General features: G+C 41.3%; 1 protein-coding gene across 1 annotated transcript in view; it reads left to right on the top strand.

Moving 5' to 3' along the window:
• The window catches only part of ZFAT (zinc finger and AT-hook domain containing), a 304,336-nt gene that overhangs the window by 250,336 nt on the left and 26,251 nt on the right, over positions 1 to 27,749 (top strand). The window contains exon 15 of the mRNA XM_036741178.1: positions 6,629 to 6,759. Within this exon, the coding sequence (XP_036597073.1) occupies positions 6,629 to 6,759 (131 nt within the window). The remainder of the gene's footprint in view (positions 1 to 6,628; positions 6,760 to 27,749) is intronic.

The raw sequence follows: 27,749 nt of genomic DNA on the forward strand, positions 1-27,749 counted from the left end.
GTCAGCCCTCCCTTCTGTCATGCCACTCCCCACATCCCCTTTTCCCTTATTTTCTTGTAGGGCAAGATAGATTTTTATGCCCCATTGCCTGTATATCTTATTTCCTAGTTGCATGCAAAAACTTTTTTTTTTGAACATCTACTTTTAAAACTTTGAGTTCCAAATTCTTTCCCCTCTTCCCTCCCTGCCCACCCTCCCTAAGAAGGCAAGCAATCCAACATAGGCCACATGTGTATCATTATGTAAAACCCTTCCACAATACTCATGTTGCGAAAGACTAACTATATTTTGCTCCTTCCTATCCTATCCCCCTTTGTTCAGTTTTTTCTCTTGACCCTGTTCCTTTTCAAAAGTGTTTGCTTTTGATTACCTCCTTCCCCTATCTGCCTTCCCTTCTATCGTCCCCCCTTTTTTATCTCCTTCCTCCTTCTTTCCTGTGGGGTAAGATACCCAGATGAGTGTGTATGTTATTCCCTCCTTAGGTCAGATCCAATGAGAGCAAGATTCACTCATTCCCCCTCACCTGCAACCTCTTCCCTTCCTACAGAACTGCTTTTTCTTGCCACTTTTATGTGAGATAATTTACCCCATTCTGTCTCTCCCTTTCTTGCTCTCTCCATATATCCCTCTCTCCTCCCTTAATTTGATTTTATTTTTTTAGATATCATCCATTCATATTCAACTCACCCTGTGCCCTCTGTCTGTATATATATATGAATACATGTATATATACATATATATGTATGTATATTCCCTTCAGCTACCCTAATACTGAAGTGTCATGAATTATACACATCATCTTTCCATGTAGGAATGTAAACAAAACAGTTCAACTTTACTAAGTCCCTTACGATTTCTCTTTCTTGTTTACCTTTTCATGCTTCTCTTGATTCTTGGGTTTGAAAGTCAGATTTTCTGTTCAGCTCTGGTCTATTCACTGAGAAAGTTTGAAAGTCCTCTATTTTATTAAAAGTCCATATTTTGGCTTGGAGCACGATACTCAGTTTTGCTGGGTAGGTGATTCTTGGTTTTAATCCTAGCTCCATTGACCTCCGGAATATCATATGCCAAGCCCTTCTATCCCTTAATGTAGAAGGTGCTAGATTTTGTGTTATCCTGATTGTGTTTCCACAATACCCCAATTGTTTCTTTCTGGCTGCTTGCAGTATTTTCTCCTTGATCTGGGAACTCTGGAATTTGGCAACAAGGTTCCTAGGAGTCTTCTTTTTGGGATCTTTTTGAGGAGGCAGTTGGTGGATTCTTTCAATTTCTATTTTACCCTCTGCCTTTAGAATATCAGGGCAGTTCTCCTTGATAATTTCTTGAAAGGTGATATCTAGGTTCTTTTTTTGATCATGGCTTTCAGATAGGCCAATACTTTTTACATTATCTCTCCTGGATCTGTTTTCCAGGTCAGTGGTTTTTCTGATGAGATATTTCACATTGTCTTCCATTTTTTCATTCCTTTGGTTCTGTTTATAATATCTTGATTTCTCATAAAGTTGCTAACTTCCACTTGCTCCAATCTAATTTTTAAGGTAGTATTTTCTTCGGTGGTCTTTTGGACCTCCTTTTCCATTTGACTACTTCTGCCTTTCAAGGCATTCTTCTCCTCATTGGCTTTTTGGGGCTCTTCTGCCATTTGGGTTAGTCTATTTTTTAAGGTGTCATTTTCTTCAGTTTTTTTGGGGGGGGTCTCCTTTAGCAAGTCATTGACTTGTTTTTCATGGTTTTCTTGCATCACTCTCATTTCCCTTCCCAATTTTTCTTCTGCTTCTCTAACTTGATTTTCCAAATCCTTTTTGAGCTCTTCCACGACCTGAGACCAGTTCATGATTTTCTTGGAGTCTTTTGATGTAGGCTCTTTGACTTTGTTGAATTCTTCTGGCTGTATGTTTTGGTCTTCTTTGTCACCAAAGAAAGATTCCAAAGTCTGAGTCTGAATCTGAGTCCATTTTCGCTGCCTGGCCATGTTCCCAGCCAACTACTTGACCCTTGAGTTTTTCGTCTGGGTATGACTGCTTGTAGAGTAGAGAGTACTTTGTCCTTTGCTTGAGGGGCTGTGCTGTTAAGAGCTTTTTCTACAAAGCAAGCTCTGCAGAACCAGCGCTCCTCCTCCCCCAAGAACTGCCAACCCAGACTGTGACTCAAATCTGAGCAGGCTCTGCACTCCTGCTCTAATCTGCCACTTCATTCCTCCCACCAGGTGGGCCTGGGGCCCAAAGCACCTGCAGCTGTAGTTCTGTAGCTGCACCTCCTCCACTGCCCTGGGGGTGGTGGTCAAACTGTGAACTCCTTTCACTCTGTCTTGGCAGTTTTTTTCTTTTTTTTTTTTTTCTTTTTTCTTTTTTTTTGCAGAGGAAGGCATTTTATTACGCTCCCCGGGAGAGCGGGTGCAGTGCTCGCGGGAACACTCACACAGATACAGCTGCAGGAGCAGGGGTAACCATTCCCTCCACTCCTGCTAGAGTCATGGTTAGTTTACAGTCTTTGTTTTTTACATAGTTTTCCTAGGTTATACAGTTTATATAAATAGGGTAATAAGGATACAGAAGCAAAAGTGAAGTTAATTAGATTTTCCTTGTCTTAGTTTAGGATTAAACTATATTCTTTTACTTCCCCTACTTTCCCTCTTTAACATATGCAAATGATGCAAATCAGTAGGCCTGGATTCTTGACCAAGACCAGACCCTAGATAAGCTTGAACAGGTTCAAGTGGGTTTGGCCTCTCTAATCCCCCAGACTGCCTTCTCAAAAAGTATGCACATGAGTACAAGCCTCTGACCTCTCACCTGACCGACCTTGAGGCCTGGTCTCTGCTAAAGCTGGGGTGGGGGAGGGCAGGGAAGCACACCTTTACTTCTGTGGAAACAAAACTCCTCCTCCCATTTCTTACAATTTCCCCCTCTTCTTTTATTCAAATTTTTGTTTCCACATTTTTAATATTCCCTTACTCTCTTTCTCATCTGAATTTTTCTCCTTAATCATCACCCCCTTAAATATGGGAAGGATTGATCGACGCATTGAAAAATCAAAGGGGGCAGTCCCCTTTGTAAATACAGATACAGAGACCCAAAAGAAAACGATAATGCAATTGTCCCTTTAAGATTCAAAAGTCTCTTCCCATAAGCTGTCTGGCAGGGAACATCAGTGAAGTCTTCTGGTCCTTGATATTTGTCCCAGCCATCTCCAGCATCTTCTTCTTGCCTTCTTGTAGGAACCAGCTTTCTTTCCATTCTCCTACAAAAGTCACCTTGGCACAGTTTTCTAATCCTTATACCCTGATCATTTTTACAAATTCAAAATTGGAACTTTGGCCAATTGCCATGTTTAAGAAATTTTACATCAGAACCCAGTTCCTCATACTTTACATTAACTCCCTACATACTTTACTTAACATACTTTACATTAACATTTCCTCACCAGGAGGATAATATTTTACTAAGGAATTAACAGCAGACTCCAGCACCTACCTAAATACATTAGATAACCAATTCTTAACACAGTACATATATAAAACTTTTAGTCATGCCATGTTTCTTTGATGGCATGTACGAAATAAACCACAAGCCATTCTTCTTTTAACATTACTAACTGTAACAAAGCTTTAGACAAGCATGATATTAACCAAATAACAAAATATCCTCACAAGCCCTTGACCTAATTGTCTCCATACCATTTCCAAGAAAAAAAACCTAACAACACTAGTCCCAGTCCTAGAGTAATCTAAGATGTTCCATAATCAACTATTTTAATAGATTTACAAAACCTTCTGATTATAGAAATTTGCCACCAAGACAGTAGGGACTTAGAGTAAGGGGACCATATTTTCCCCAGCTTCCTGTCAACTCCAGGCAGAGACTGTGTCAAACTGCAAGGTGCATTGAGCCGGGCTTAGTCTGCCAGGTTTCAGTTGAGGCATCAGGTCAAGACGGTCCCACCTCAGCACATGCCCCCTCAACTTTGCCAAGAAATCATACCTGCAGCTCATGCCTGCCCTCCCACAAGGCTGCTGGCATCTTGGGTCAGCCTTGCTTGATACTCACACCTGGAGTTAGACTCAGAAAAACAGTCAGTTAACAGTCCCATCAAAGGCAAGTTCCAATGATCAGTGACTATAAAATCACATTGCTTCAGGAACATCCTTACAGCTAGCTCTAAATAGCTTGCATGCATTTGCTCCCTTGTTCATAAAATCTTCTCATTAAGATCGTAAGTTACTGCTCTGACACATTTGCATCAGTTTCTCCTCTATTTCTCTATTCTTCTCTGTTGTCTTTGGTGTTTGTGGGTTGAGAAGTCTGGTAACTGCCACAGCACACTGATTCAGGGCTCTAGGGCTTGTTCTGCCTGACTCCCAGTTTGGTTGGTCTGGTCGTGGTGCACTCTGGGCTCTGCTCTGCTCCCAGGTCTGTGAAATAAACCCTACCCAGCAACCATCCAGGCTGTCCTGGGCTGGGGTCCTGCTTCCCTCCTCTATTCTGTGGTTTCTGCAGTTCTAGAATTTGTTCAGAGCCAATTTTTGTTGGTGTTTGGAGGGTCCTGGGGGAGAGCCCTAGGCAAGTCCCTGCTTTCCAGGGGCCATCTTGGCTCTGCCCTCCATGGTTTCCAATTTCTTAACCATCTGATTCCCACTGACCTTCTTGCTCCTTTGCTTGAGTTTCCTATGTCTCTCACAGGGTAGAGTTGGTGGAGAACAATGTAAAGCCCAGGACTGAGCCAATGAAGGGTAGTTAGCATCTTTAAAATTTCCCTCTTTTTCTTCCCTGACCAGAGCGAATAGCGTTCCAGGTGGAGAAGCTTCTATTTGGCAATGGCAATTGTCATTTTGAAGCATACAAACAAGAAAAAAATAACAAAAGTAGCAAAAACAAAGTGGTGATCAGAAGTTACTCAGAGAAAGCCCAGTGTCTTGATTGTATTCTCAAAATTGCAGAGAATACTCAGGGTGGTTCAGTGCATGTGTTAATATACTGTATTATATCATCCAGAACTTCATTTCATTATGAGGCAGAGCTGAAGGAAATGGGAGGTAATTTTTTGAAATCAAACTGTTTTCTTTGAGAATCACCACTCCGTATTCTAATTAAAACTTAGCCCGAATTGGCCTTGAAGTGAACACTTTAGTTGTTATACGCCTCCTGTACAGAAATCATCATATTGTTTTAGGCTCCCCAAGGACCAAGAGACTCCTGTGTTTCTGATCTTAAGAAACCTCATAGAAAATTCCTCTATTGGAACCAGCAACTCAGGGAAATTCACTTTATTCTTCTTTTGCACCTTAGGAGCCTAGTGGGAATTTAAATGATGAGCTCCACACTTCAGTTTAGGGTCCTGGAGAATATCCTCTAATCCAGAGGGAGAAAGCTCTCTACTGTATAAGCAGCCTAGCAGTAGAGGTCCTCGTTACGTTTATCTTCCCCTTGATGGGTTGATGGTTTTTAAAACACTTGATAACCATTCAAAACTTGAGGACATATAGGACAGGAAGGACTGTGTTTGAAATTAAGAAAACATTTGCTTCTGTAAGCTTAAGGACAAGAATTTTTTTGCTTTTTGTTGTTTAGTTTGGTAGAGGCTAGAGAGCAAAACATTTCGGCTTCACATAAATAAAATGAGGAAAAAAACTTCCTAAGAATTAGAGCTTTCCAAATGGGAAATGTGCTGTCATGGGAAATAGAGGGTTCTTCATCACTGGAATTCTTCAAGCAGAGGTTGGGAGGCTACCTGTTAGGCATGTTGGAAAAGGAGTCCTTGCCCAAATATGGGTTAGACTAGATGGTCTCTTCTAGCACTGAAATTCTGTGATTAAAAGTATCTTTAAAAGTGTTTTAGGGCGAAAAAAGTTTGATTACAGTCTCTCGCTTAAAATAAAGTAAGTGCTTAATACAGTCTGTTAAATTGAATTGAGTTGAAAAGTCTAATTCCCTTCCAGCAGCTCTCTCTTCATGTATACTAGCTTCTATTATATAAAGTTCATATGCACAATTACAAACTGTATTCAGTTTTCTAAACTGAACACATCTGAATCTCTTTTACCAATAATGTGTTAACTCACACTGGAAAGTGGCCTTTAACAAGCCAGACATAGTAATGAGAAAATTGGCACAAAATTTTCTACAGTTGAACTATCATAGCAGTCAAGCCCAACCATTTTTTTAAAAGAGATAATTTTCTTTCTAGCAAATTAGTGATAAGGGTCATAGAACTTTGCTTATATGGCTTCACAGATGGTCATACAGCTGGTAATGATAGTTGGCATATACTAAAAAGCTGCTCTGATTATATATGTTTCAAGCTTCAGAGATAATTCAGAGAGAGTCCTGCGCTCAAATTCTTTTGATATGATTAAATCCAATACCTTGGAAATGAAGACACCCATTCAAATATCTATTTTCTTGTGTGTATAATCAGTATTTCATTTCAGATATGTCCCTAATAAAGAAAAGAAAAAGAGTTTCAATTTGCCAATCAATACTTTGAATACCTTTCCCTAGGTCTGTTGCTAATAAGTCATGGGACTAAAAATCTATGTGTTCTTTGCAAATGACATCTAGCATTTCTTGCTTCCCATAACAAAGGGACCTTCTAGATTATAATTGTCTCTTGCTTTTGTGTTTCTAATAAGGTGAAAGACTTGATCCCACGGCTGTGAATATCCTTCAGCAAATTATTGAGCTGGGAACAGAGACCCATGATGCTGCTGCTGTTGCCTCTGTGGTTGCCATGGCACCAGGAACGGTGACAGTTGTGAAACAGGTAAAGACCCTTTAGGTTCCCGCAGAATGGACATTGTCAAAGTCCCTGATGCTACCTCCCCATCACTATTTCTGCAGAGAACTCATTGTCTCAGCGCTAAGTCCCAGGGAAGATGGTGAATGACTAGTCTAAATCAAAGGAGACTATTCTGGTGTACTTATCTCTTCTCCTGAAGTTGTTATTGTGTCATTACAGTTACAAAAGGGGTGTGTGTGTGTGTGTGTGTGTGTGTGTGTGTGTGTGTGTGTATGTATGTGTGCGTGCGCGCGCATGTGTGTGTGCTGGAAACTTGTAAAACTTCTTTATTCCCTTTCTTTAAGAGATGCCAAGAAAACAAAATAGGGTAAATACATTTACTTAGACATTCCTAAAATATGTTAAAGTCAATTAAAGTGTTCTCATTGCTTAGAATACTGTGACTGCTGACATTTTGATATTTTTGATTAGTGGGAAATGGAGTTTAGAAAGAAGTAGAAGGATGAGGATGTATTTTTCCTGGAGCTAGCCTTCAATTCAGCAATCCTTTTTGTAAAAGTACCCCCTATATGCAGGGCACTGTACTAGGCTCTGGAAATGCAACTACAAAAGAAAAAACAGTCCTTGTCCTCAAAGAGCTCATATTCTACTGGGGGAACACAGCCTATACACCAGTAAATAAATGCAAAATAATATTTGGAGAAGTAAAATATTAACAACTGGGGAAATCGTGCAGGGCTTCATAAAAGGAGGAAGCACCCTCAAAGGGACCTAGGGATTCTATGAGGCTGAGCTGAAGTGGGCAGTTCTCTTGAGGTGTGGACGTGAAAGGTGGAATATCATTTACAGGATCAGAAAGTTGTCTGTTGGAGCTGGAATGTGGAGTTCAGGGCTTTTAGGCCAGGAGGAGGCGTTTGTATTTTACTTTAGTGGAAATAGGGATCTGTCAAAACTTCTTGAGCCAGGGAGTGACATGATTGGAGCTTTGCTTTGAATATATTTTGGCAGCTCTGTAGAGGATGAATTGGACACACGAGAGTCTAGAAGCAAGGACGATTAGGAGGTTATTGCAGTAGTGATGGTGAGCACTGATGAAACCTTGGTCTAGGATAGTGGGTATATGAATGGATAGAAGGGGATGGTTGTGAGAGATGTTGTGGAGGCTGACTTGACAAAGCTTGGCTACTGGCAGAAGGAAAAAGCAAGGATGACTTTGAGGTTGCAGGTGCAGCTGACCGAAAAGTGGGTGGTGGTCTCAAAAGAAATGGGGAAGTTAGGAAAGGAGTATCAGAGAGACTTGTCATCATGGTGTAGTAGATTGAAAGCTGGGCTGACAGTCAGGAAGACTTGAGTTCAAGTTTCACTTCTGATACACATTGGCTGTGACCCTGGCCAAGCCACTTAACCTTTAGTGCCCTTGGCAACTCTCTCAGATGGTAAATTAAAGAGAAGGCTCTGATTTGCCTTGGTATAGAAAGTTCTTCACTGGGAACACCATATACCAATGAAACCACAGGCCTGATACCCACCCACCCTCCCCTCAAAAGGAAAAGTACAGGGGATGCTTGAGGGAAAAGATGGTGAATTCCACTGTAAACATGTTGAGTATGGGACATCCAAGTGGACATGTCCAGCGGGCAAATGGGTGATGTGAGTCTTGTACTCCAGTAGAGAGATGAGTGTCTTCAAATATGTAAATAAATAAAATGTTTTAGTTTCAAAATGTCCTTGTAAAAATTCAAAGCTAAGAAACAGGTTATGATGACTATAAATCCTTAATTGGGGAAAGGTAGCTTTACTTCCGAATAACTGGTTTGGGGTGGTTTTTTCCTCTTATTCCATTCCCAGTAAAGATGTAGAACATGTCTTAGAACCTAGGATCCAGGCCATATGGTCCCGCCTCTCCTTCCTGTATATAAGTGGCAATGGTGGATGTTTCTCTCTGGGCCCAGTCTCTTCATGCTTAGTTGCTTAGTCACAGTATCTCTCCCAAGAAGTTAATTCTTCCTTCAGTTAAGGTATATGGAAATGTCCTCTGCAGAACAGCTCCTTCTCTCCAGTGATACCAGAAGCTCACACTGCATGGGGGAGCGTGAGGGAGAAAGAATCATTAGTTCTTGTGGCACTGCACTTCCAGAGCTCATTTGTTCCTTGCAGAAAGGAAAGGGGGTGTGTGCCCTAAGCTTTTTCCCCACCGTTGCCCCTTGAAGCTTTCTCAATCATATGATCCCTAGTAACATTCAAAATAGTGACTGGTACAAATGCATTTATTTACGCACCTGTATTCCGCCTTTCAGTCCACCCCTACAAACAGTTACTGATCACCAGCTTTGTGCCCCCGGGAAGCTGTGGAGAGAAAAAGATGAAAACAAAATAAACAAACCAAAAACCAAACCAAAACAAAACCCCACTGTCCCTGCCTTCACCCTCGAATTGTTTAAACTCCAGCATTCACAAGCTTGAGCAAGACTTTTAGTACTCTTACCTTAATTCTCTTATCTATAAAATGATTTTGTTCTTATTTCCCTTTGAGATTGTTGTTAGGAAAACACTTTGTACGACTCAAAGTGCTATATAAATTTGAGTTTTTATTATTGCAATTGTGATTTTGTATGTGGTTGTGAATGACACAAGTTGCTCATAGCTAAAAGGCCTCTGACCTTTCCCCAGGCCCAGCTGGAGCTGAGGAGTTCCCTGGACTTTTTCCTTATCCTCCCTCCCTGCCTCTCTCCACTTGTCTGAGTTCACTTGATTGTGGTACCTAGGTTGGCTTTCTTACTACTCTTACTCAGCTGGACTCAGGTCAATATTCAATTTAATTCAGTTCAGTGAATACTTAGTTCATCCAGTAAACATTTATTGAGTACCTACTGTGTGCCAGGTACTGTGCTAAGTGTTGGGGATACAATTAATAAAAATTAATAATAAAAAAGACAGTCTCTGCCCTCAAGGAGCTCACAATTTAATGGAGGGAGCCAACAGACAAGAGGAGGTGGGAAAGGGAGAGGGGGGAGACCAGGGAGTGCCTGGGGGTACTGGAGGCTTCTTGTACCATGGAGTTGGAACCAGACAGAGCAACCAACAGATGCTAAGTTGGTGTGAGCTGAGTCCAATCCTGCCTACTCTACTTTGGGACTCCACCCTCCAGCTCTCCAGTCAGAGGGGTGAGTTTGTCCTGGGAAGGACATCTTGTTCCTCAGTGTTGAAACCAGGCAGATGCAGAGTTCATGTGTAGAGCTAGAAGAGACCTTAGGTGCTATCTAGTCCAGTCCCCTCATTTTACATATCAGGACCCTGAGGAGTTAAGCAACTTGACCAAGGTCACCTAGTAGTAAATGACAGAGATGGCATCTGAACTCGTTTCCTATGACCTACAAAACATGTAGCACCCTGCTAGGCTAGAGTTAGAGAGACAAACATGAAGTAGTCCCTGCCCTCCAAGAGTTTATATTCTATTCAGGGGGCAGGGGTGGGGCATATCAACTGGATGGTAAATACAAGGTCAGTTGAGGAGTTAGGACCAGGGAGATGAGGAAGTGCTTCACCCAGTATGTGGCATCTGAACTGGGTCTAGAAGGTGGAAGCAAGAAGGGAGTACGTTCTGGGGATGAGGAGCACAAGCTGTATAGAGCAAAGGCATGGTAGAATGCTATGTTCAGTCCTCCAGTTTGGTAGAACAGTTGAATACGTGAAAGAAAGGGAGTAAGAATTTACTTACACCTATGTTCCAGGCACTGTGCTAGGCACCTTTTTCAAGTATTAGCTCATTTGAACCTCTTGACAACCCTGGGACACAGGTGCTATTCATTTATCTCTATTTTACATTTGAGAAAAGTGAGGCAAACAGAAGTTGAGTGACTTGCTCAGGGTCACACAACTAGTGAGCATCTGAGGCTGGATTTGAACTCAGGTCTCACTGACTCCAAGCTCAGTGCTTTATGCAATATGACACTGAACTGCCTTCATATTACTCACATGAGGGTGACCTAAGAATGGACAGGTCAGTCCAACTTTGATTATGAAGGGCTTTAAATACCAGGCTTATTGAGGAGTTAATGTTTTATTCCAGAGATGTTTGAGAAATGGCATTATATGGTTAGACCTATAACTATGTAAGTTAATTTTGGTAGTTGTATGTGTTCAGGTTCAGTCTCTGCCCACCTAGGGCCAAAAACTGTTGTGGTTTCATGATGTGTTGTGGTGGAACCATCTCAAAGAATTCAGAGTCAGACCACCTCTAATCCAAGTGTAGGCATTTATTGAGATTGATACCTCTCATGAAGCAGGCTAAGTTCCAAGAGGAACCAGCAACTTCAGAGAAAGCAATATGGGTTTTTATAGGGAAAAGATGCTGATTACACAATCAAAATTTATGTAGAATATAGAAATATGATTAATATTGAAAAGGCAGGAGGAGTTTGTTAAGGGATTAGGTAATAGAGGAGGAGTGGTCCCTTCTATGGTTGGTGGTTAAACATTTTGGTCATGCTGCCCTCCTATTGTGGTCTTGTGTGATTAAGACAGATAGTTAGCTATTGTGGTCCTGTTTAGGGCTAAATGGATGATGTGATTGTGGTTGAGCACATGAACACACCTGTTCAAATATGTGTGAATGGGTCTGGGGGCACTAGCTAGGTAGAGGCAGTGGTTGGGTTCCCATCACATGATCACACCAACTATTTCTGTGGGAACTAAGAGTTCAGGGACACACCTGTTTTTCTAGTGAGCAGTGAGGCATATATGAAGAAGTTAGGACATTGGCAGGGAGCTAGGTAGGACACAGTGGGGCCTGTAATGACGTTAGAATATTAGGGCTGGGGGCAGTTCTATTAGGACTCCATCATATGGAGGATGGATTGAATCATCTCCTGGTTCCAACCTACCTTTTCACTATTATTTTATTCATTCAGCAATCATTTATTAAGCACTCCCTATGCAACAGATACTATGCTAGACACTGGTTATAGAAAGACAACAGTAGACATGGTCCCTCGCTTCTGGGAGCTTGTAATAGACTGGGGAAGCAAGATGAATATAAACAGATTAATCACATACACATATATGTGTGTGTGTATATGTGTATGTACATATATGTGTATATATGTGTCTATATATGCATATATGTATATCTATATCTATATATATATATATACAGTGAGAGAGAAAGAGAAGGGGGGGGCATGTACACACAGACACACACACATACACACACACAGAGGAAATATGAAGTGATTTGGGAACTGCTGGCCAGATCAGATTACCTTTACTCCCCAAACCCTCCACACTTCTGAGCTTCCCTATTACTGTTGAGGGTGTCCTCATTCTCTCAGTCAGCCAGATCTGTCACCTCAGTATCCTCCTTGACCCTTCGCTCTTGCTTACCTCCTTTATACAGTCAGTTGCCAAGTATTGTGATTTCTACCCTCATAACATCTCTTGGTATACGTCTCCTCTCTTTTCAATCACCATCCCATTTCATTCTCACTACGTTCACGTAAACTACTGTAATAACATTTAATCTCCCTTCCCTCCAGTCTTTCACCATTCCCAACCATCCTCCACACAGCTGCTGAAATGCTTTTTCTAAAGCATAGATCTGATCATATCTTCCCCATACTCATTAAACACTAGCAACTCCCTGTTACTTTCAAGATCAAATATAAAATCTTTTGTTTAGTATTTAAAGCTCTTCAAAGGTGGCCCCTTGTACTGATGTGAAATTCTCTCAACTGAGAGAAACAGGAACTCTTGGGAGAGGTGTATTCATCAGTGAGGGTCTCATGATTATGGGTCAAAGATAGGAGGCCAAACTGAAAGCAAAGAGATTTATTAGCATTCTGAGGAAGGTTGCTCTCAGACAGTAGACTCAGTTTTCTAGGGCACAGATTTGATTTTTATAACCTTTTAGACCTACTTAGAGCGAATGGCATTCTTTGACAACTTAGGATAGATAAGTAAAGCATTTCATAGAAAAAAGAGGGGTAGAGAAAGAGGGGGGATCCACCAAGGGGAGAAAGTGGGGGGAAAGGAGCATTTGGAATGTCTCTGTCAGGTCTTATTATAAGAAAAAATTCCCGGTTCAAGGACAGAAGGCAAGGAGAAGAGACCAAATAATTTTGCAGTTGTGAAAGAAGTCCTTTTAGGTAAAACTGCAGGGTCTGTTTTCCAAGGACAGCAAATAGTTGTTACAGGATTGGATGAGACCATCTGCTTTGCTCTGTCCTTGCATAATTTGTCAAATTTTATTTCTCTTTCAATAGGGGCTGAGCACTTTGTAAATATTAGAACACCGAGGTATTGAGGGGGTAGTCCATCGACATGTTGCATAATACATTTGGATCCCATTTTCCTTCACATTGTCTTTCCACTTCTCTTACATTCTGCTCCTCTTTATGTGCTTTATGATGCAGCCATACTGGCCTCCTTGTTGTTCCTTACACAGAACCCCTCATCTCCAGTTGCTTGTCTTTGCGCTGGTTTTCTGCCGTGCCTGGAATCCTCCCTCTCTGCACTGATGTGTCTGAGAATCCCAGGGTTCCTTTAAGACTCAGCTCAAATTCCACCTTCTGCAGGAGGCCTTTCTAGGTTCCCCTTGTTGCTAGAGCTTTCCCCTCTAAGATTACCTTCTGTCTGCTCTATCTGTATACTGTATGTACTTAATTATTTACATCCTATCTCCCCCATTAGAATATAAACTTTTGGAAGGAAAGGACTATTTTTACCTTTCTTTCTATTAGCTTCATACCTGACACATGGTAAGCACGCAATAAAAGTTGATTGATTGATTGAAGTAAGAGGTGGTACTTTAGATGAGCTTTCAAGGAAGATAGAAATTCTACAAGGCTGGGATAACAGCCTGTGCAGAGGCCTGGGGATGGGACCTGAAATGTTATTTAGTAGGATTGGGAAGTAGGCTTGTTTGCCTGAAACTTATGGAGTTTGAAAGTGTTGTATGTTAGCTGGCACTGTGGACATAGCACTGGACCCCCAAATCAGGAAGACCTGAGTTCAAATCCAACCTGTTTGACCCTGGGCAAGTCACATAACTTTTCTGAACCTCAGGCTTTTCCTCTGTCAAAGAGAATAATACATGCCCTACCTACTTCACAAGGCCATTTTAAGGTTTACACTAAATGAATGTATATGCAGTGTTTTAGAAACTGTAAAACGCTATTATTATCATTATTATTACTTAATGAGTGTCACAATTCAATCACACTTCACTTGCTGGAAGATTACAATATCAGTAACACTTGCAGGTAAAGAATGTATTACTTAGGAACGTCAGACACATTTCATCTTCCACAGAATTCGGATCGGGGTAAGCTTAAATCAGTTCAAGTGGACTAATTCAAGACTGCTTTCCCTTGTAAACCATGTAGTGCCATCTTCACTTATTTGAAGGACCTTTATGTAAAAGAAGAATTAAACTAGGCTGGTCCCTGAGGAGGGAAAAAATAGGATCAGTGGGTAGAAGATTCAGGCAGACAAATTTCAGTGTAGTATAAAGAAAAAATAAGCCATGTTTTTTTCAGAGTTTCCTAATATAAAATTGTCTGCCTTGTTAAGAATTGAGTTCCCCATCACTGGAAGCATTTGAGCAAAGTCTGGTTGATCCATTATTTGGGGTTGTTAAAGTGGGAATTCGTAGTTCAGGTGAGAGTTGGATGAGGTGGCCTCTGAGGCCCCTCCCAGTTCTCCGAATCTGTGATTTTATGAATGTGGCACAATGATTTCATTTACAGTTTTATTCCTTAACTGCATTCTTCAGTTCACTGTGGGAAGACAACAGTAAGAAGAGCTTTAGTGAAATCTGTAATGTAGGATGGCTTCTGGTTAAGTTAATGTGATTTAGCTTGCTAAATATCCTGCTTGTACACACATTCCATCTTGTGCAGAGCCAAAGAATAGATCTGGGTGAAGCATAAATTACTTTGGGTAAGCCAGCGTTTTCAAGATCACTTTCTCACGTCAAGAAACAAAAACACCCTCTGGTTTTAATTTCATGTGGTCATGATTTATCCTGAAAATAGACTCTTACAGGTTAAGGACAGACAATGATAAATGAAAATTAATCCATTTCAAGGTTTTACTTCTCTGGTTTTGTTTCTAGAATTGAAGTTATGGCATAGATAATATGGTGCAGAGTGGGGAAGTGGAAAAGGAAAAAAAATACAGAAGTGCTTGGGGGAAAAATTAACAAGATATGGAAAAGATTTGACCTAGAGCGGACACCTATGGAATTTTTAACTCTAGCCGGAACTAGGGCTCAATCATTTTCCTCGCTTTATCTCTTTTTCATATATAAGCAGTAAAAGTGAATTTACAAAAATCCAAGATTTCAAAATATTCAGAAAGGTAAAGAGATGAGGGATCAGCATGTTCTGTGCATAGGTGACAGCTAGCATAAAAGCCCAGAGACAAGTTCCATGTTCTAGGAATGGCAAATAGGCCCAGTGCCACTGGATCCTAGGAACAGGATATAAGATAGCTGGAAACGTTGGAAGGGACCAGTTTATGAAGAGTTTTAAAGGCCAAATACAGGAGACTTATCTTTTCTTGGAGTAATAGGGAGCCACTGGAGTTTATTGAGTAGAGGGGTGTTGTTGTCAGACCAATACTTAAATGTCTTTGGCAGCTGAATGGAGGATGGATAAGAGTAGGGAAAGACAAGGCAGGTTGACCAGTTAGAAAGCTATTACAGTATTACCACAGTCCATTAGAGAAGTGATGAAGTCCTAAACTAAGGTTGTGTCTATATAAGTAGAGAGAATGGAATGAATACGAGAGACATTGTGAAAGTAGAAGGAACAAGATTTGGATGTATGGGGTGAGTAAGAGTGAGGAATCAAGGATGACACCAAAGTTGTGGGCCTGGGCGATTTGAAGGTTGGTATCCTCCACAGTAATAGGGAAGTTCAGAAGAGGGTGGTTTTTGAGGAAAGATCTTGAGTTCTGTTTTGACTATATCGAATTTTAAATGTCTATAGGACATCCATTTCAGGAAACCTAAGAAGCATTTGTAGATGTGTGACTGTAACTCAGCAGAGAGACTAGAATCACATATATAAAACTGGAAATCACCTGCATAAAGATGATTGAACCCACGGGGCTGATAAGATCAGCGTAGAATGAAAAGAGAAGAGTGCCTAGGACAAAGCCTTGAGACTCAGCACCAACAACAGAGGGCAGGACATGAATGAAGAATCAGCAGAGGACACTAACAAGGAGCAGTGAGACCAGCAGGAGGAGAACCTGGAGACAGCTGTGTCATGAAAACCTAGAGAGGAGAATATCCCCAAGGAGAAGGTGATTGATAGTGTCAGAGCCTGCAGAAAGGCTGAGAATCAGAATTGAGAAAAGACCATTAATTTGGCAATTCAGATTAACAATAACTTTAGAAACAGTAGTTTCAGTTGAATAATGAGGTTGAAGACCAGATTTCAGAGTGTTTAGAAGACAGTGAAAGTAGAGGAAGTGAAAGCACCAATTATAGATCACTTTCTCTAGGAGTTTAGCCAACAAGAAATATAGGACAAAAGCTAGCAGGGGTGTTTGGATCATGTGAGGGATTTTTAAGGATGGGGGAATGACAGTGCTTAACACAGTCCTTGGTATGTAATAAACATTTGATAAACACTTGTTGGCTTGATTTGACTTATATAATATGGTCATGTGTTTAAGCAGCAGGGAAGCAGTTAGTAGTTAGGCAGAGATTGATGATGGGGGCAGAGGGGTGGAGGTGACATTTTGTTGAAAAAACTAGGAGACAAATGGATCAAGAGTGAATATAGAAGAGTTTACCTTGGAAAAGAGATGGACCACTTCTTCATCTGAGACCAGAGTGAAGGAGAAGATAATACAAAAAGATATCTAGGTAATGAAAGATCAACAGGTGTGAAGAGGGAGCTCTCATCAATTAGTCTCAAATGTTTTGGGAGTGGGGGTGCAGTGAGAGGCTTAAGGAGAGATGAGAAGATTTGGAGCAGCCATTGTGCATGGTGAGATAGTGAATCAGATAGCAATAAAATATTTGCCTTACTGCAGTGAGGGCCCAGTTGAGATTATGTAACATAAATTTGTTGAAGGCCCAGTCAGCAGTTTCATGATTTCCTTCAGTTCCTTTCAACAACATGTGAATAGAAGTGAAGGAGATGGTTGATGGGTATATAAACCAGAGTTGAGGTCTGATAAGGCATGATTGATGATAGGACAAGGGGAGCAAGGGAATCAAGAATGGAGGATAATGTAGAGCCAGCCCTGTTCACCTACTGGTCAGGATAGGGGATGGAGAAGAGTATTGTCGATGCAGGGGTGACAAAGTGGGAAAGAAGTAAGGGGTACAAGGAATGGAGGACATGATGAGGATGAAGAATAGGGTTAAGGGTCAGTAAGCATAGGGAAAGATGAAGCAATGAAAGATTATGATCAGATAAAGGCATTTTGGAGTTCATCAGCATGGGAATGGACACTTGTGAGTAATGAGAAGATCAAGGGTGTTGCTCTCTGTGTAGCTGAGCTGGGGTGGAGTAGTAGCTCATGAGAATTGAGGAGATTGAGGAGCTGAGAAATAATGGTATTGGAGGGGACATTGATATATATGTTGAAGATCCCTAGTATGAGAGGAGATGGAATGCAGAGAAAAATGTGAGCCAGGCACTGAATTCATTGAGGAAGGAAGGAAAATGCAATGCAGTTTTATTAATAACAACCACTAAGATTTGCATTGGGTGATAAATTTTGATGGCATGAACTTCAGAGGAGGAGAATTTGTGTAATGAAGGTGGCAAGGAAGAATCTAGAAGGTATAGTGGAGAGCAGGGAATAGTCTGATGCCCCCATCACATCCAGTGAGTTAGTACTTTTGAGAGAAAATTACCCAGTCCTAGAAAAGGTGGTTAAGGAAAGGTGTGTGGGAGGGAACTATGTTTCAATGAGGTCTAGAGGATGGAAGAAGTGAGAAAGAAATGGGTTTAAAATGAAAGGAAATTTGTTAATTATGGAGTAGGCACTTCAGAGGGCACAGTAGAAAGGGTGGGCAGATATGGAGTAGGACTTAGGCTGAGGTACATTGAGTTGAGTATGGGGATCAGTGGGATTCAGGATCACTAGGGTATATATCCCTAGTATATCCCCAAGTATAAGGGGATGGGAGTATGCTAATGATTGAGCAGGGAATGCAGACAGAGTATCACTGGCTAGAGAGAAGTCCACTGAGGGAGGCACAAGATTTGATAGAGTTCTCACCTCCCCTTCCCTAACACCAACCCTGGTCCTGTGAGTTTCAGCTACCTAGCAGATAGAAATGTGTCCTGTGGGCTTCAAGAATGCTTGCCTCACAGCAGGTAGGAATAAATGGAGGTGTTTGATTGGATAATCAGGAAGCCAGGGTACCTTACTTATCCTGAAGAAGCCCTCAGGAGCTAGAGATAAAGAAGTTGATCTAGAATGTTCTTCCTCCCAACCTCAGACTCTTAATAATCCCTGGCTTTCTTTAACACTCAGATCAAGTATTACCTCCAGAAAACCTTTTGCTGGTGGTCCCAGCTAATAGTGCCGTCCACTCTAAGATTATCTTCCATATACTCTGTATTTATCTCGCATGTTCTGATTTACATAGGTTGTATCCCCCATTAGAATGGGAGCTCCTTGATAATAGGGACTAATTTCATTTTTTCTTTGTCTTGGGTGTGTAATGCTGTGCCTGGCCCATTGTAGGTGCCCAATAAAAGCTTGTTGATTGATTGCTTAATGCACATAAGGCTCAGAGCAGTCAGCCAGCAGAGGCAGGACCCACACCCAGCACTTCTGACTGCAGTCAGTCCAATAGCCAGCAGTCTTTCTTCTATTACATACCATATCTATGTAAAAAACAAAACTCCAGAAATGAATATCCGCTTTTCAAAACAAATCCATCCTGTCTCATCCTTTTTATGCTTTTTATTATTGTCTTTAGCTGGGATTATAAGAATAAATTTTGAATTTAAATCTGATTCCTTTCACTCGACTGGTATAGAATGATATGCTATAAGAAGAGATGGTGTGAGCAGAGTTTCACTTACAGACCGAGTCTGTTGTGATTAGCCTGAGAGGTAATTTCAGTAACAGCTCTGCCAAAGAGGCATAAGCTGATTGCCAACCAAGCCTGGCATTGCTGTCTGTTATTTGCAGCCCATTATTTTTGCAGAGAAATGTAATCTATTTCAGTAGACTACAACTTACATTGGCTGTCTATTTTCAATTAAGTAGACTTCCAGGCCTCTATGTTTTTATTTAGAGCCTCAAGCAATGCAACAGCTCGAAGCACCGTCCTCTGCTTTGGTCCCTGAAAGTGAAATACATTTGATGGTGAAGAAACCATTCATTTATCAGCCAACGCTTAACCCAGTGACAGCTCGTGACCTGAGATAAAGCCTGAGCCACTGTGATGTGCTTCAGAATAGGACCTCACATCTATTTGTTTTCTTTTCAGTGATGCAGATGGTGAAATGTTTTATATGATTGTGACAAATAAGGGGGATGTAAGAAATAACTACACATTTGCAAAAGTAGTTTCAATTCAACAAGCAGTTTGATTCAGGAAGCATTTATTAAAGGCACATCCTTTGTGCAAGGTACTGCATGAGGCTTTGGGAATACACAGACAAAAGGAAAAAAAAATCCCCGCACTCTAGGACTTGAGGAGGGAAGGAGGAGGTGGCATATGACAGGCATGTCAGTTAAATAAATACAAGATCATTTTTGAGGAAGGAGGAGAGTATGCACACCTAAAAGGATTGGGAAGGGCTCTGTGCCCTTAGAAACCACATCTTCAGGGAAACTGAGGCTTTTCATCAGTGAAAGGAGGGGGGAGTGCATCTGGGCCTGGAGAAACAGCCTGTGAAAGGCTCATTATCAAGGACAAAAAATGGACCACCAAGTTCAGAAGACAGCATTGAAATCAGTCTGGAAAGTACTATATGTGATGGGGAGTAGTAGAGTGCAGTAAATCAGAGAGGCGGCCTGACATCAGACTGCACAAAGTTTTAAGTGACAAGAAGAGGAGGGGAGGGCATTTTATCCTAGAGGTAACAAGGAGCTTACTGAATCTTCTTTATCAGGGAAGTAGCAAGGTCTCATCTGTGCCTTAAGAATATCAGTTTGGCAGCTCTGTGAAGGATTAGAGAGCAGGGAGAGGTTAGAGGCAAGGGGACCAGTTCATCCCAGCAGGAGGTGGTGAGGACCTAGTCTAGGACAGTGAGCATGTGAGTGGAAAGCAAGGCATTGATATCAAAGATGTCATGGAGGTAGGAATAATATGACATGGCAACCTATTGGATATGAGGGTGTGAGGATGTGAGGCAGCTGGGTGGTGTAATGAATAGAATACTGGACTTGGCATCAGGAAGACCTTGAGTTCAAATCCAGCTTCAGGCACTTACTGGATGTGTGACCCTAGACAAATCCCTTAACCTCTGTCTGTCTGTCTCAATTTCCTCATCTGTACAATGGGGATAATAAGAGCACCTGCCGCCTAGGGTTGTTGTGAGGATAAAATGAGGTGACATATGTAAAGCACTTTGCAACCTTAAAGCGCCATGTAAATGCTAGCTGATGATGGGACTGATGATGATGAAGAAGAAGAAGGACAGAACTGAGGATGACTTCCCTGGTTGTGAACCTGGATAACAGAAAGCGTAGTGATGCCCTTAACAGAAATAGGGAAATGGGGAGTTGTTTGGGGTTGAAGGAGTTTTGGGAGAGTCAGTGAGTTCTCCTTTGGGACATCTTGAGTTTGAGAGATCTGTGGGACATCCAGCTAGATTTCTCTCTAGCACTTGGTGATGCATGGCTGGAGTTTAAGACAGAAATGAGAGCTAGATGTTTTCATTTCTGTTTCATCCTTATAAAGATGAGAACTGAATCCAGAATGTAGGTGTAGCTACACATGGAAGTGAGACATTACTTCTGGATCATGGAAGTAAAGCATGTATGGATGATGGTCACATCAAGGATATGACAGCTTCCATGTGTTACTGAAGCAAAATGAAAATGTTATGTGTGTCATGGTTCTGGAGATCGATGAACAGTGTGTTTGAGAGGATTCTGCTGTGTATATTAAAACCATTATGTGCGAAAGCAGGGTTGGACTAGAAAGAAAGACTGAGAGTTGGGTAATGAATTCCTTGAAAGATGAGAAGTAATCTCCTAGAACCGGTAGAGGATGGTAACTGGGATCTGAATAGGGTGTTGTGGACAGGTGGAAGAAAATTTCAATGAGGATGGGGGATCGAGAAGTACACCTATTCCTCCCTTTGGCTGAGTGTGTCAATGTAGTCATGAGAAGAAAGACCCAATTTTAGAGATGGAGGTAGCAATGCTGCATCTTCTGCGGGGAGGAATGTTTCTGTGAGTACAAGAAGATAAAAGGGGTCTTAAGAGGAAAATTCTAACAGGACAGGAAATGTGGTCATGGTAGAATGATGGTTCTAAAGTGTACACTGGAAAGTGAGGACAGTGCAGGATGAGAAACTGGATAGGGCCCTCTTTTCTTTTCACTTCATGAGATCATCAGTGCCTGTGGATTTAATCACCATCATTATGTCGATGACTTTCAATTCTAGCTATCCCACCACTAACTATCCCACTCTGCTGACCTGCAGTCTCCCATCTCCAGTTGACTTTCAGACATCTCAAACTGGATGTCCAGTAAATATCTGAAACTCAGCATCTCCAAAAATCAATGTCCTCATTATCCTTCCCCTTAAACCTTTTACCCCTCCCCCCTTCTCTATTACTGTTGAGGGCAGCACTATCCTCTCACTTCCTTGTGCTCGCAACCCTGGCATCTTCCTGGATTCCTCACTCCCTCTCACTCTCATAGCCAAGCTGTGGCCAAGGCCTGTCGATTCCACCTTTGCAATATCTCTCAAATCTGCCTCCTTCTCTCCTCCAACACTGCCTCCACTCTGGTGTGGACCCTTATCACCTCATGCCCTGATGATTGAAACAACCTATTGGAGGATTGCCTGCCTCCAGTGTCTCCCTGCCCTAAACCAGTCTTCCTCATTGCCCTAGGCACATGCCTTGGCAGCTGGGGGAGCTGTGGATACAGTGCTAGGCCTGGCGTCAGGAATACATGAGTTCAAATCCTACCTCAGATATTTACTAGCTGTGTGGCCCTGGGAAAGTCACTTTACCTCTGTCTGCCTCAGATTTCTCACCTGTAAAACATGAATATAATAGCACCTACTTTGCAGGGTTGTTGTGAAGATCAATGAGAATATTCGTAAAGTGTTTAGCATGGTGCCTAACACATAGTAGGTCCTTAATAATGGCTTAATCCCCTACTCCCTTCTCCAGTGCTCTCCCACCAGAATCTTGGCCCCTTGCTCTGGGATGCTGGGCCCTATCAGGTGAACTTAGGCCTGATATTGCTCAAAAACAGACTTTCACATTACTTACACATTACACATTACAGACATCTCCAAAATATATTCCCCCATGTATATACTACCCTGACACCTCCCAGGTCTCCCTTATGTGTTGTCTTCCCCCCATCCCTCTGCCCATTTGAATATTAAACCTCCTTGAGGGCAGAAACCATCTTATTTATTTGTATCCTCAGCACTTAAGAAAGTGCCTGGGGGTTGGATGACGCACAATTAACATATCCAATCAAATAATCAACATTCATTTATTAAAGGTGTACTATGTACCAGATACAGTGCTAATGGCTGGGTGCACAAAGCCAAAAGGGACACAGTCCCTTTCCTTGAGGAAGGATTACATTCTGCATGAACTGTGCATGAGTTTATACAAAATAGATTTAAAAAGTGATAAAAGGTGATTTTGGGGAGGGGGGCCCCAGCAGCTGGGAGGATTAAGACAGGCTTCATGCAGAATGTGGTGCTTGAGTTGGGTCTCGAAGAAAATTAGGAATTCTAGACGGTGAATCGAGGAGAATATATAGTCCAGGCACAGAGGACATGCAGTGCCAAGGGAAATGGAGCACTGTGCATGGGGAAGAGTAAGAAGGATCCTTTGATTGGCCCATAGAGTTCATGAAGGGCAATAATATACAATAAGTCTGGGAAGGTAACTTGGTTGTGAAAGGCTTTGAAGGCCGTACAGAGAAGTTTGTATTGGATTTTAGAGGTGATCAAAGGAGCCAATAGAGTTGATTGAAAAGGAGAGTTGACATAGTCAAACCTGTGCTTTAGGAATATCACTTTTGCCTCTATATGGAGAATGGATTTGAATGGAAAGAGACCACAGGCAGGGAGACCAATTATGGCTTCATTGCAATAATCCAAGTGATGAGAGTCTGAACAAAAGTGCTATCTGTGGGTAGAGAGAAAGGGGCAGATGTGAGAGAGATATGTGGAAATAGAAACAAGATTTGTCAAGATTCCCCAAACAAAGAATCTGATCTTGGCTCCTATTTGGACTTGGTATACTCAGTTGGGTCCTGATAACAAGAAGTTATAGTGGATAATTTCTTCCTTGATTGTTACGTGGCCTTTTATACCCAAGTCATATATCTATTTTGAGCTTGTCTTGGTGTATAGTGTGAGGTATTGGTCTATACTGAATTTCTACCAGAGTACTTTCCAGTTTTCCTGTCAATTGAATCAGTGAGCCAATCCCAATAGTTGGGGGCTTTGGGTTAATTGGTGACAGACTACTAGGTTCATTTGTTTTTTTATGTTGTGTAAAGGTGGAAGGGAGAGAAAATAAATTCTTGTTCGTTTGGGGGGAGGGGAAATTATATGGCAGAAATTAAATAAATAACCAGGGGTAAAAAGAGCTTTAAAAAAAGAATTATGGAGGTCAGAGGTAGTATTGCATTTTTTATCTGTTTTGATGAAGTAAGGTGGAGGCTATAAGGCCTGCAGATTGAGACAGTAGGTTCAAGCTTCCAAATCCGGACCCTGGGAACTTTGTAGCAGAGAAAGGCTATAGTATTCCTGTGGAAGCATAGGATAGATGAGCCTTAGCAAAGTTCTGGAGTGAGGCATGTTACAAATCCTGTCCCTGAGAAGTGTAGATTGATATCCTTTCTCTGGATCAGCGATGGAGAAGGGGAGAAGAGTTGTTAGGTTTAGAATGTTAATTAATGTATGTTAATTAAAGAATGTTAATGAAGACTGTTAACTGTTTGGGGGTGGTAAATGAAGGGCTGTCATTTTGTAGGGACAACATAGGTATAGCCTCCATCCAGGCAGAGCAGCAAGTTCTGGGGCAGCAAAGCCTCCAGACCTAGTCTCTGAGCCAGACCAGGCTAGGGCTTCCATCCTCCTGAGCCCAGTGATAGAGATTCTAGGCAGGTAGAAGTAGTAGGCAGGGGAGCCTTGATTATTGGGAAGGCCTCCACCTGCCAGAATATTTCTGGTATAGTAGAGCTTTAGTGTTGTGCTGAATCAGAACAGCAGCTAGGTGGCACAGTGAATAGAGCACAGGTCCTAGAGTCAGGAAGACCAGATCTGGCCTCAGACACTAACTAGCTGTGTGACCCTGGCAGGTCGTTTAACCCTATTTACCTCAGTTTTCTAATCTGTAAAGTAAGCTGGAGAAGAACATGGCAAACCACTCCAGTATATTTGGCAAGAACACCCCAAATGGGGTCGCGAAGAATCGGACTGAACAACAACTGAATCAGAACAGAGTATCAATAGACCCAGGGCAGTAGATTTCCTGGGAGCAGGAAGCCTCCAAACATAGCCTTGACCAGATCAGACTTGTAGCATATTCTCTTTGTGATCAGGCCATATGGCTCTCCCTGGCTCAAGGCAGGTCATATACCTTTATACATTATCTCATTTGAACTACGTTATAAGTGGGGCAGGGCAAAAGTAAGAGACAGAGTCAGATTAAAACTTGGATCTCCAGGTTCCCAGCACAGTGTTCTTATGAAGTAGATAGAAGTATTCGGTCTCTATTTTACTTGTGAGGAGACAGCAGCTACTAGAAATTACATTCTCTGTTCAAGTTCAGCCAACTAGCAAAGGACAGTGCTGGTGCTCCAGCCAAGGTCTTCTAACTCTTAATTAAGAATGGCCCTCATTCCAGTTGACCGTGAGACATAAAGTGACCTACATACAATGTCTCCATGCAGTGACAACCTTAGTTTATGAATTGTGCATGTGCATAGATAGCCCGGTTACTTTTGGTTCAAGGCTCTCTTTTCTAGGAAGCATTTCTCCTGCTCTTTTATTAAATGATGGTGCAAAGAGAAATGGCCATCTGCACTATCCTCAGATGTGTGTGGCTGGCAGACTGCTTTCCCCAATCATAGTCTCTGAAGGGATTAAGTGATATCTTCTTTCTTTGTCCTTCCAACCTCAAACATCTAGTGAGTTAATGGAATTTTTCTTGTTCCCATAGTAGCACTTTATTGGCTTGTATTGTAAACAGAACTTTTCTTGACTTCAGTCCAGTTCTCTTGATGGAGGATATTCAGGAGCCAGTGGAGATCAAATTGTTCTTTCCATTTACCTTTTCCTTTTAAGCCTTATATCACCCTATACCACTTTTGGGGGATGAATTCTAGTAGTAGTTTTATATAATCATGCTTTTACTTTCCATCTAAAGGCTTTGGAGCCTTTGGCTATTTTGTTTATACCATTCACCATTGTTTGTCACATGAAGTATACTTTTAACAGTATTATGAATACTGTTTGGTGTTTTAAAAAAAAATTAGTGGAACTGGTTGCCAGTACAGCTTCTTTCCCTTTTAAATACTTACATTTTCTGTTACTGTTCACTCTGTGATTAAAATGTCACTTTGTACATTCTTCCATTCCATGCTTACTCACTCTCTAGGGTAATTATGATCATGACAGATTCAAAAGTTTTACAGAAACCTACTCTAAGTAAATTATATGCCCTGGGTTGGTTTATCTTCACTCCACATCCCTTACATGCAGCAAGAACATAGCTCACATTTATGAAGCCAATTTCTTAAAGCTGTAGGACTTTTTGATTCTATGAGCTCAGTCAGAAATTTAATCTGTGTTTCCAATAGTTTGCCTATTATCTCAGTTTGCATTTATCTTTTATGCTTCAAGTCTTGTCCTCTGTCCAAAAGACAAAATCGTTATTAACTCTGTTCTTCTGCTTTTCTACTCATCCTGGTTAGCACAATAGAGTGAAAAGACTGAAGGTTTGGAAACTTGGCTTTTGGATCTGTCCCCTCTAAACTAACTAGATGAGGTTGGACAAACCACAACCTCTGTGTACCTTAGTTTCCTCATTTGTAAAATGAGACAGTTGAACTGGATGATGTCGAAGTTCCTTTTCAGTTTTAAATCCTGCGATACTCTGACTAAATTAGTGTTCTTCATTCTAAGTTATATTGTAAAACAGTAAAACTCCTCCGTTATCTACCATGGATTAGTCTACCCTTCACAATCTGAGTTTCTCTCAGAAACCTCAGTAAGTTTCAGGGGGTTTAAGGGATGTTGACCAGGAATGGAGGAATAAATCTGGGAGGAGTTGGAAGGAGTCAGCTTCCTTCATCCCTTCCTCCCCTTTCCTTCCTTCCTTCCTTCCTTCCTTCCTTCCTTCCTTCCTTCCTTCCTTCCTTCCTTCCTTCCTTCCTTCCTTCTTTCCTTTCTTCCATCCTCACTGTGCTGTACTTTCTTTGTTGGCTGTTTTGAAAAGAACTTTTGCTATAATTCATTTGATCCCAGTCCTTTGTCATCTCTAATTATATCAAATTCCTAATTGTTCAGACTGGTATTCTCTTAAAACATTTTCATATTTCACTTTCCTCTTGGAAAATTTATTCCATTCTCTTTGAGCAGTGACCTTCAGCTTATGGGGAGTGAGACAAAAAATTCATTCAGGGTCTTGGCAATATATTACCTTCTCCTGTCACTTAATTCCCACTCTCGTCCTTTTTATGGCCTTACTTAGTCCTTGCTTAGTCATTTAATTTTTTTTTTGACAAAACTTCTTTGAGCTATTTCTGTTTCTGTTTTTTTTTCCTGCTAGCTTATGCCCCGGACTGGAACCTGCTTGCTCAGTGCTTTGCTTGTGAAACCTTCTGATTCAGTGGCATTAAAACTTTCCAAGTACAAATAAAGCCCCACCACATGCCTCACATCATAGGCTTTTTGAGTTGGGAAGCACCTTAAAGATCATCTGGTCTAGCTGCTTCATTTTACAGATAAGGAAGCTGGAGCCTGGGATATGACTTGCTTAGGATAACTCAACTAGTTAGTGTCTTGTCAGCTAGTTAGTGATCTGAACTCAGATATAATGAATTCCACTCTGTACAGAGCTCTTTGCACTGTAATGTATCCCAAGGATCAGAAAATGAGGAACTCGTGTTATATGCATAGACATATGCATATATACATATTCACACGTGTACATACTTACATGCATGTATATATATGTGCACAAGTATATAAAATAAAATGCTAATTCTCCTCCAGACTGCTCTGTGCCTCAATCCATATAACATATATTTGGAAAACTAAGGAAGGAGTATTGACCTGGGACTCTTAAGGCCCAGTGTAAATGTTCTGTGACTTAGTCTCTTGAAATTTGCTTCTGTTTTCTTTTCCTTTCCCTAAACTCTGATTTTCCTACTTTGAGCTTTGCAGATCTGCAATACCATCTGTGCTATTTACAGAATTCCACTCTGTTTGAGTTTTTAATTCTCCTGAGTTTATTACCATTTGCTTGTTCAGCCAGGTCATGATTCATTTGTCTGATCAGATCAGATGGTTTTGTTGGTTTTCTCTCTACAGTGTAGTTCAGAGGAACTTCTCTTTGTGAGATAAGGATGGTTCATGGTATGTAATATAGCCCAGGGTACAGAGAGCTCATCCTCACTCAACATGAGACAATGTCTCTTGCATCTGTCTTCCTCTATGTAATAGATAGCTTTCTTTAAAATAATTAATAAACATTATAAGCTTTTACCCAGTGAAATGTAAGTTCCTTGAAGACAGTGACCATTTAGTTTTTAGTCTTTGTATCTCTAGCACATGGCACGGTATAGGCACTTAAATAAATGTGCC

This window comes from Trichosurus vulpecula, chromosome 1 (genome assembly GCF_011100635.1).
Source record: "Trichosurus vulpecula isolate mTriVul1 chromosome 1, mTriVul1.pri, whole genome shotgun sequence".
NCBI lineage: Eukaryota > Metazoa > Chordata > Mammalia > Diprotodontia > Phalangeridae > Trichosurus > Trichosurus vulpecula.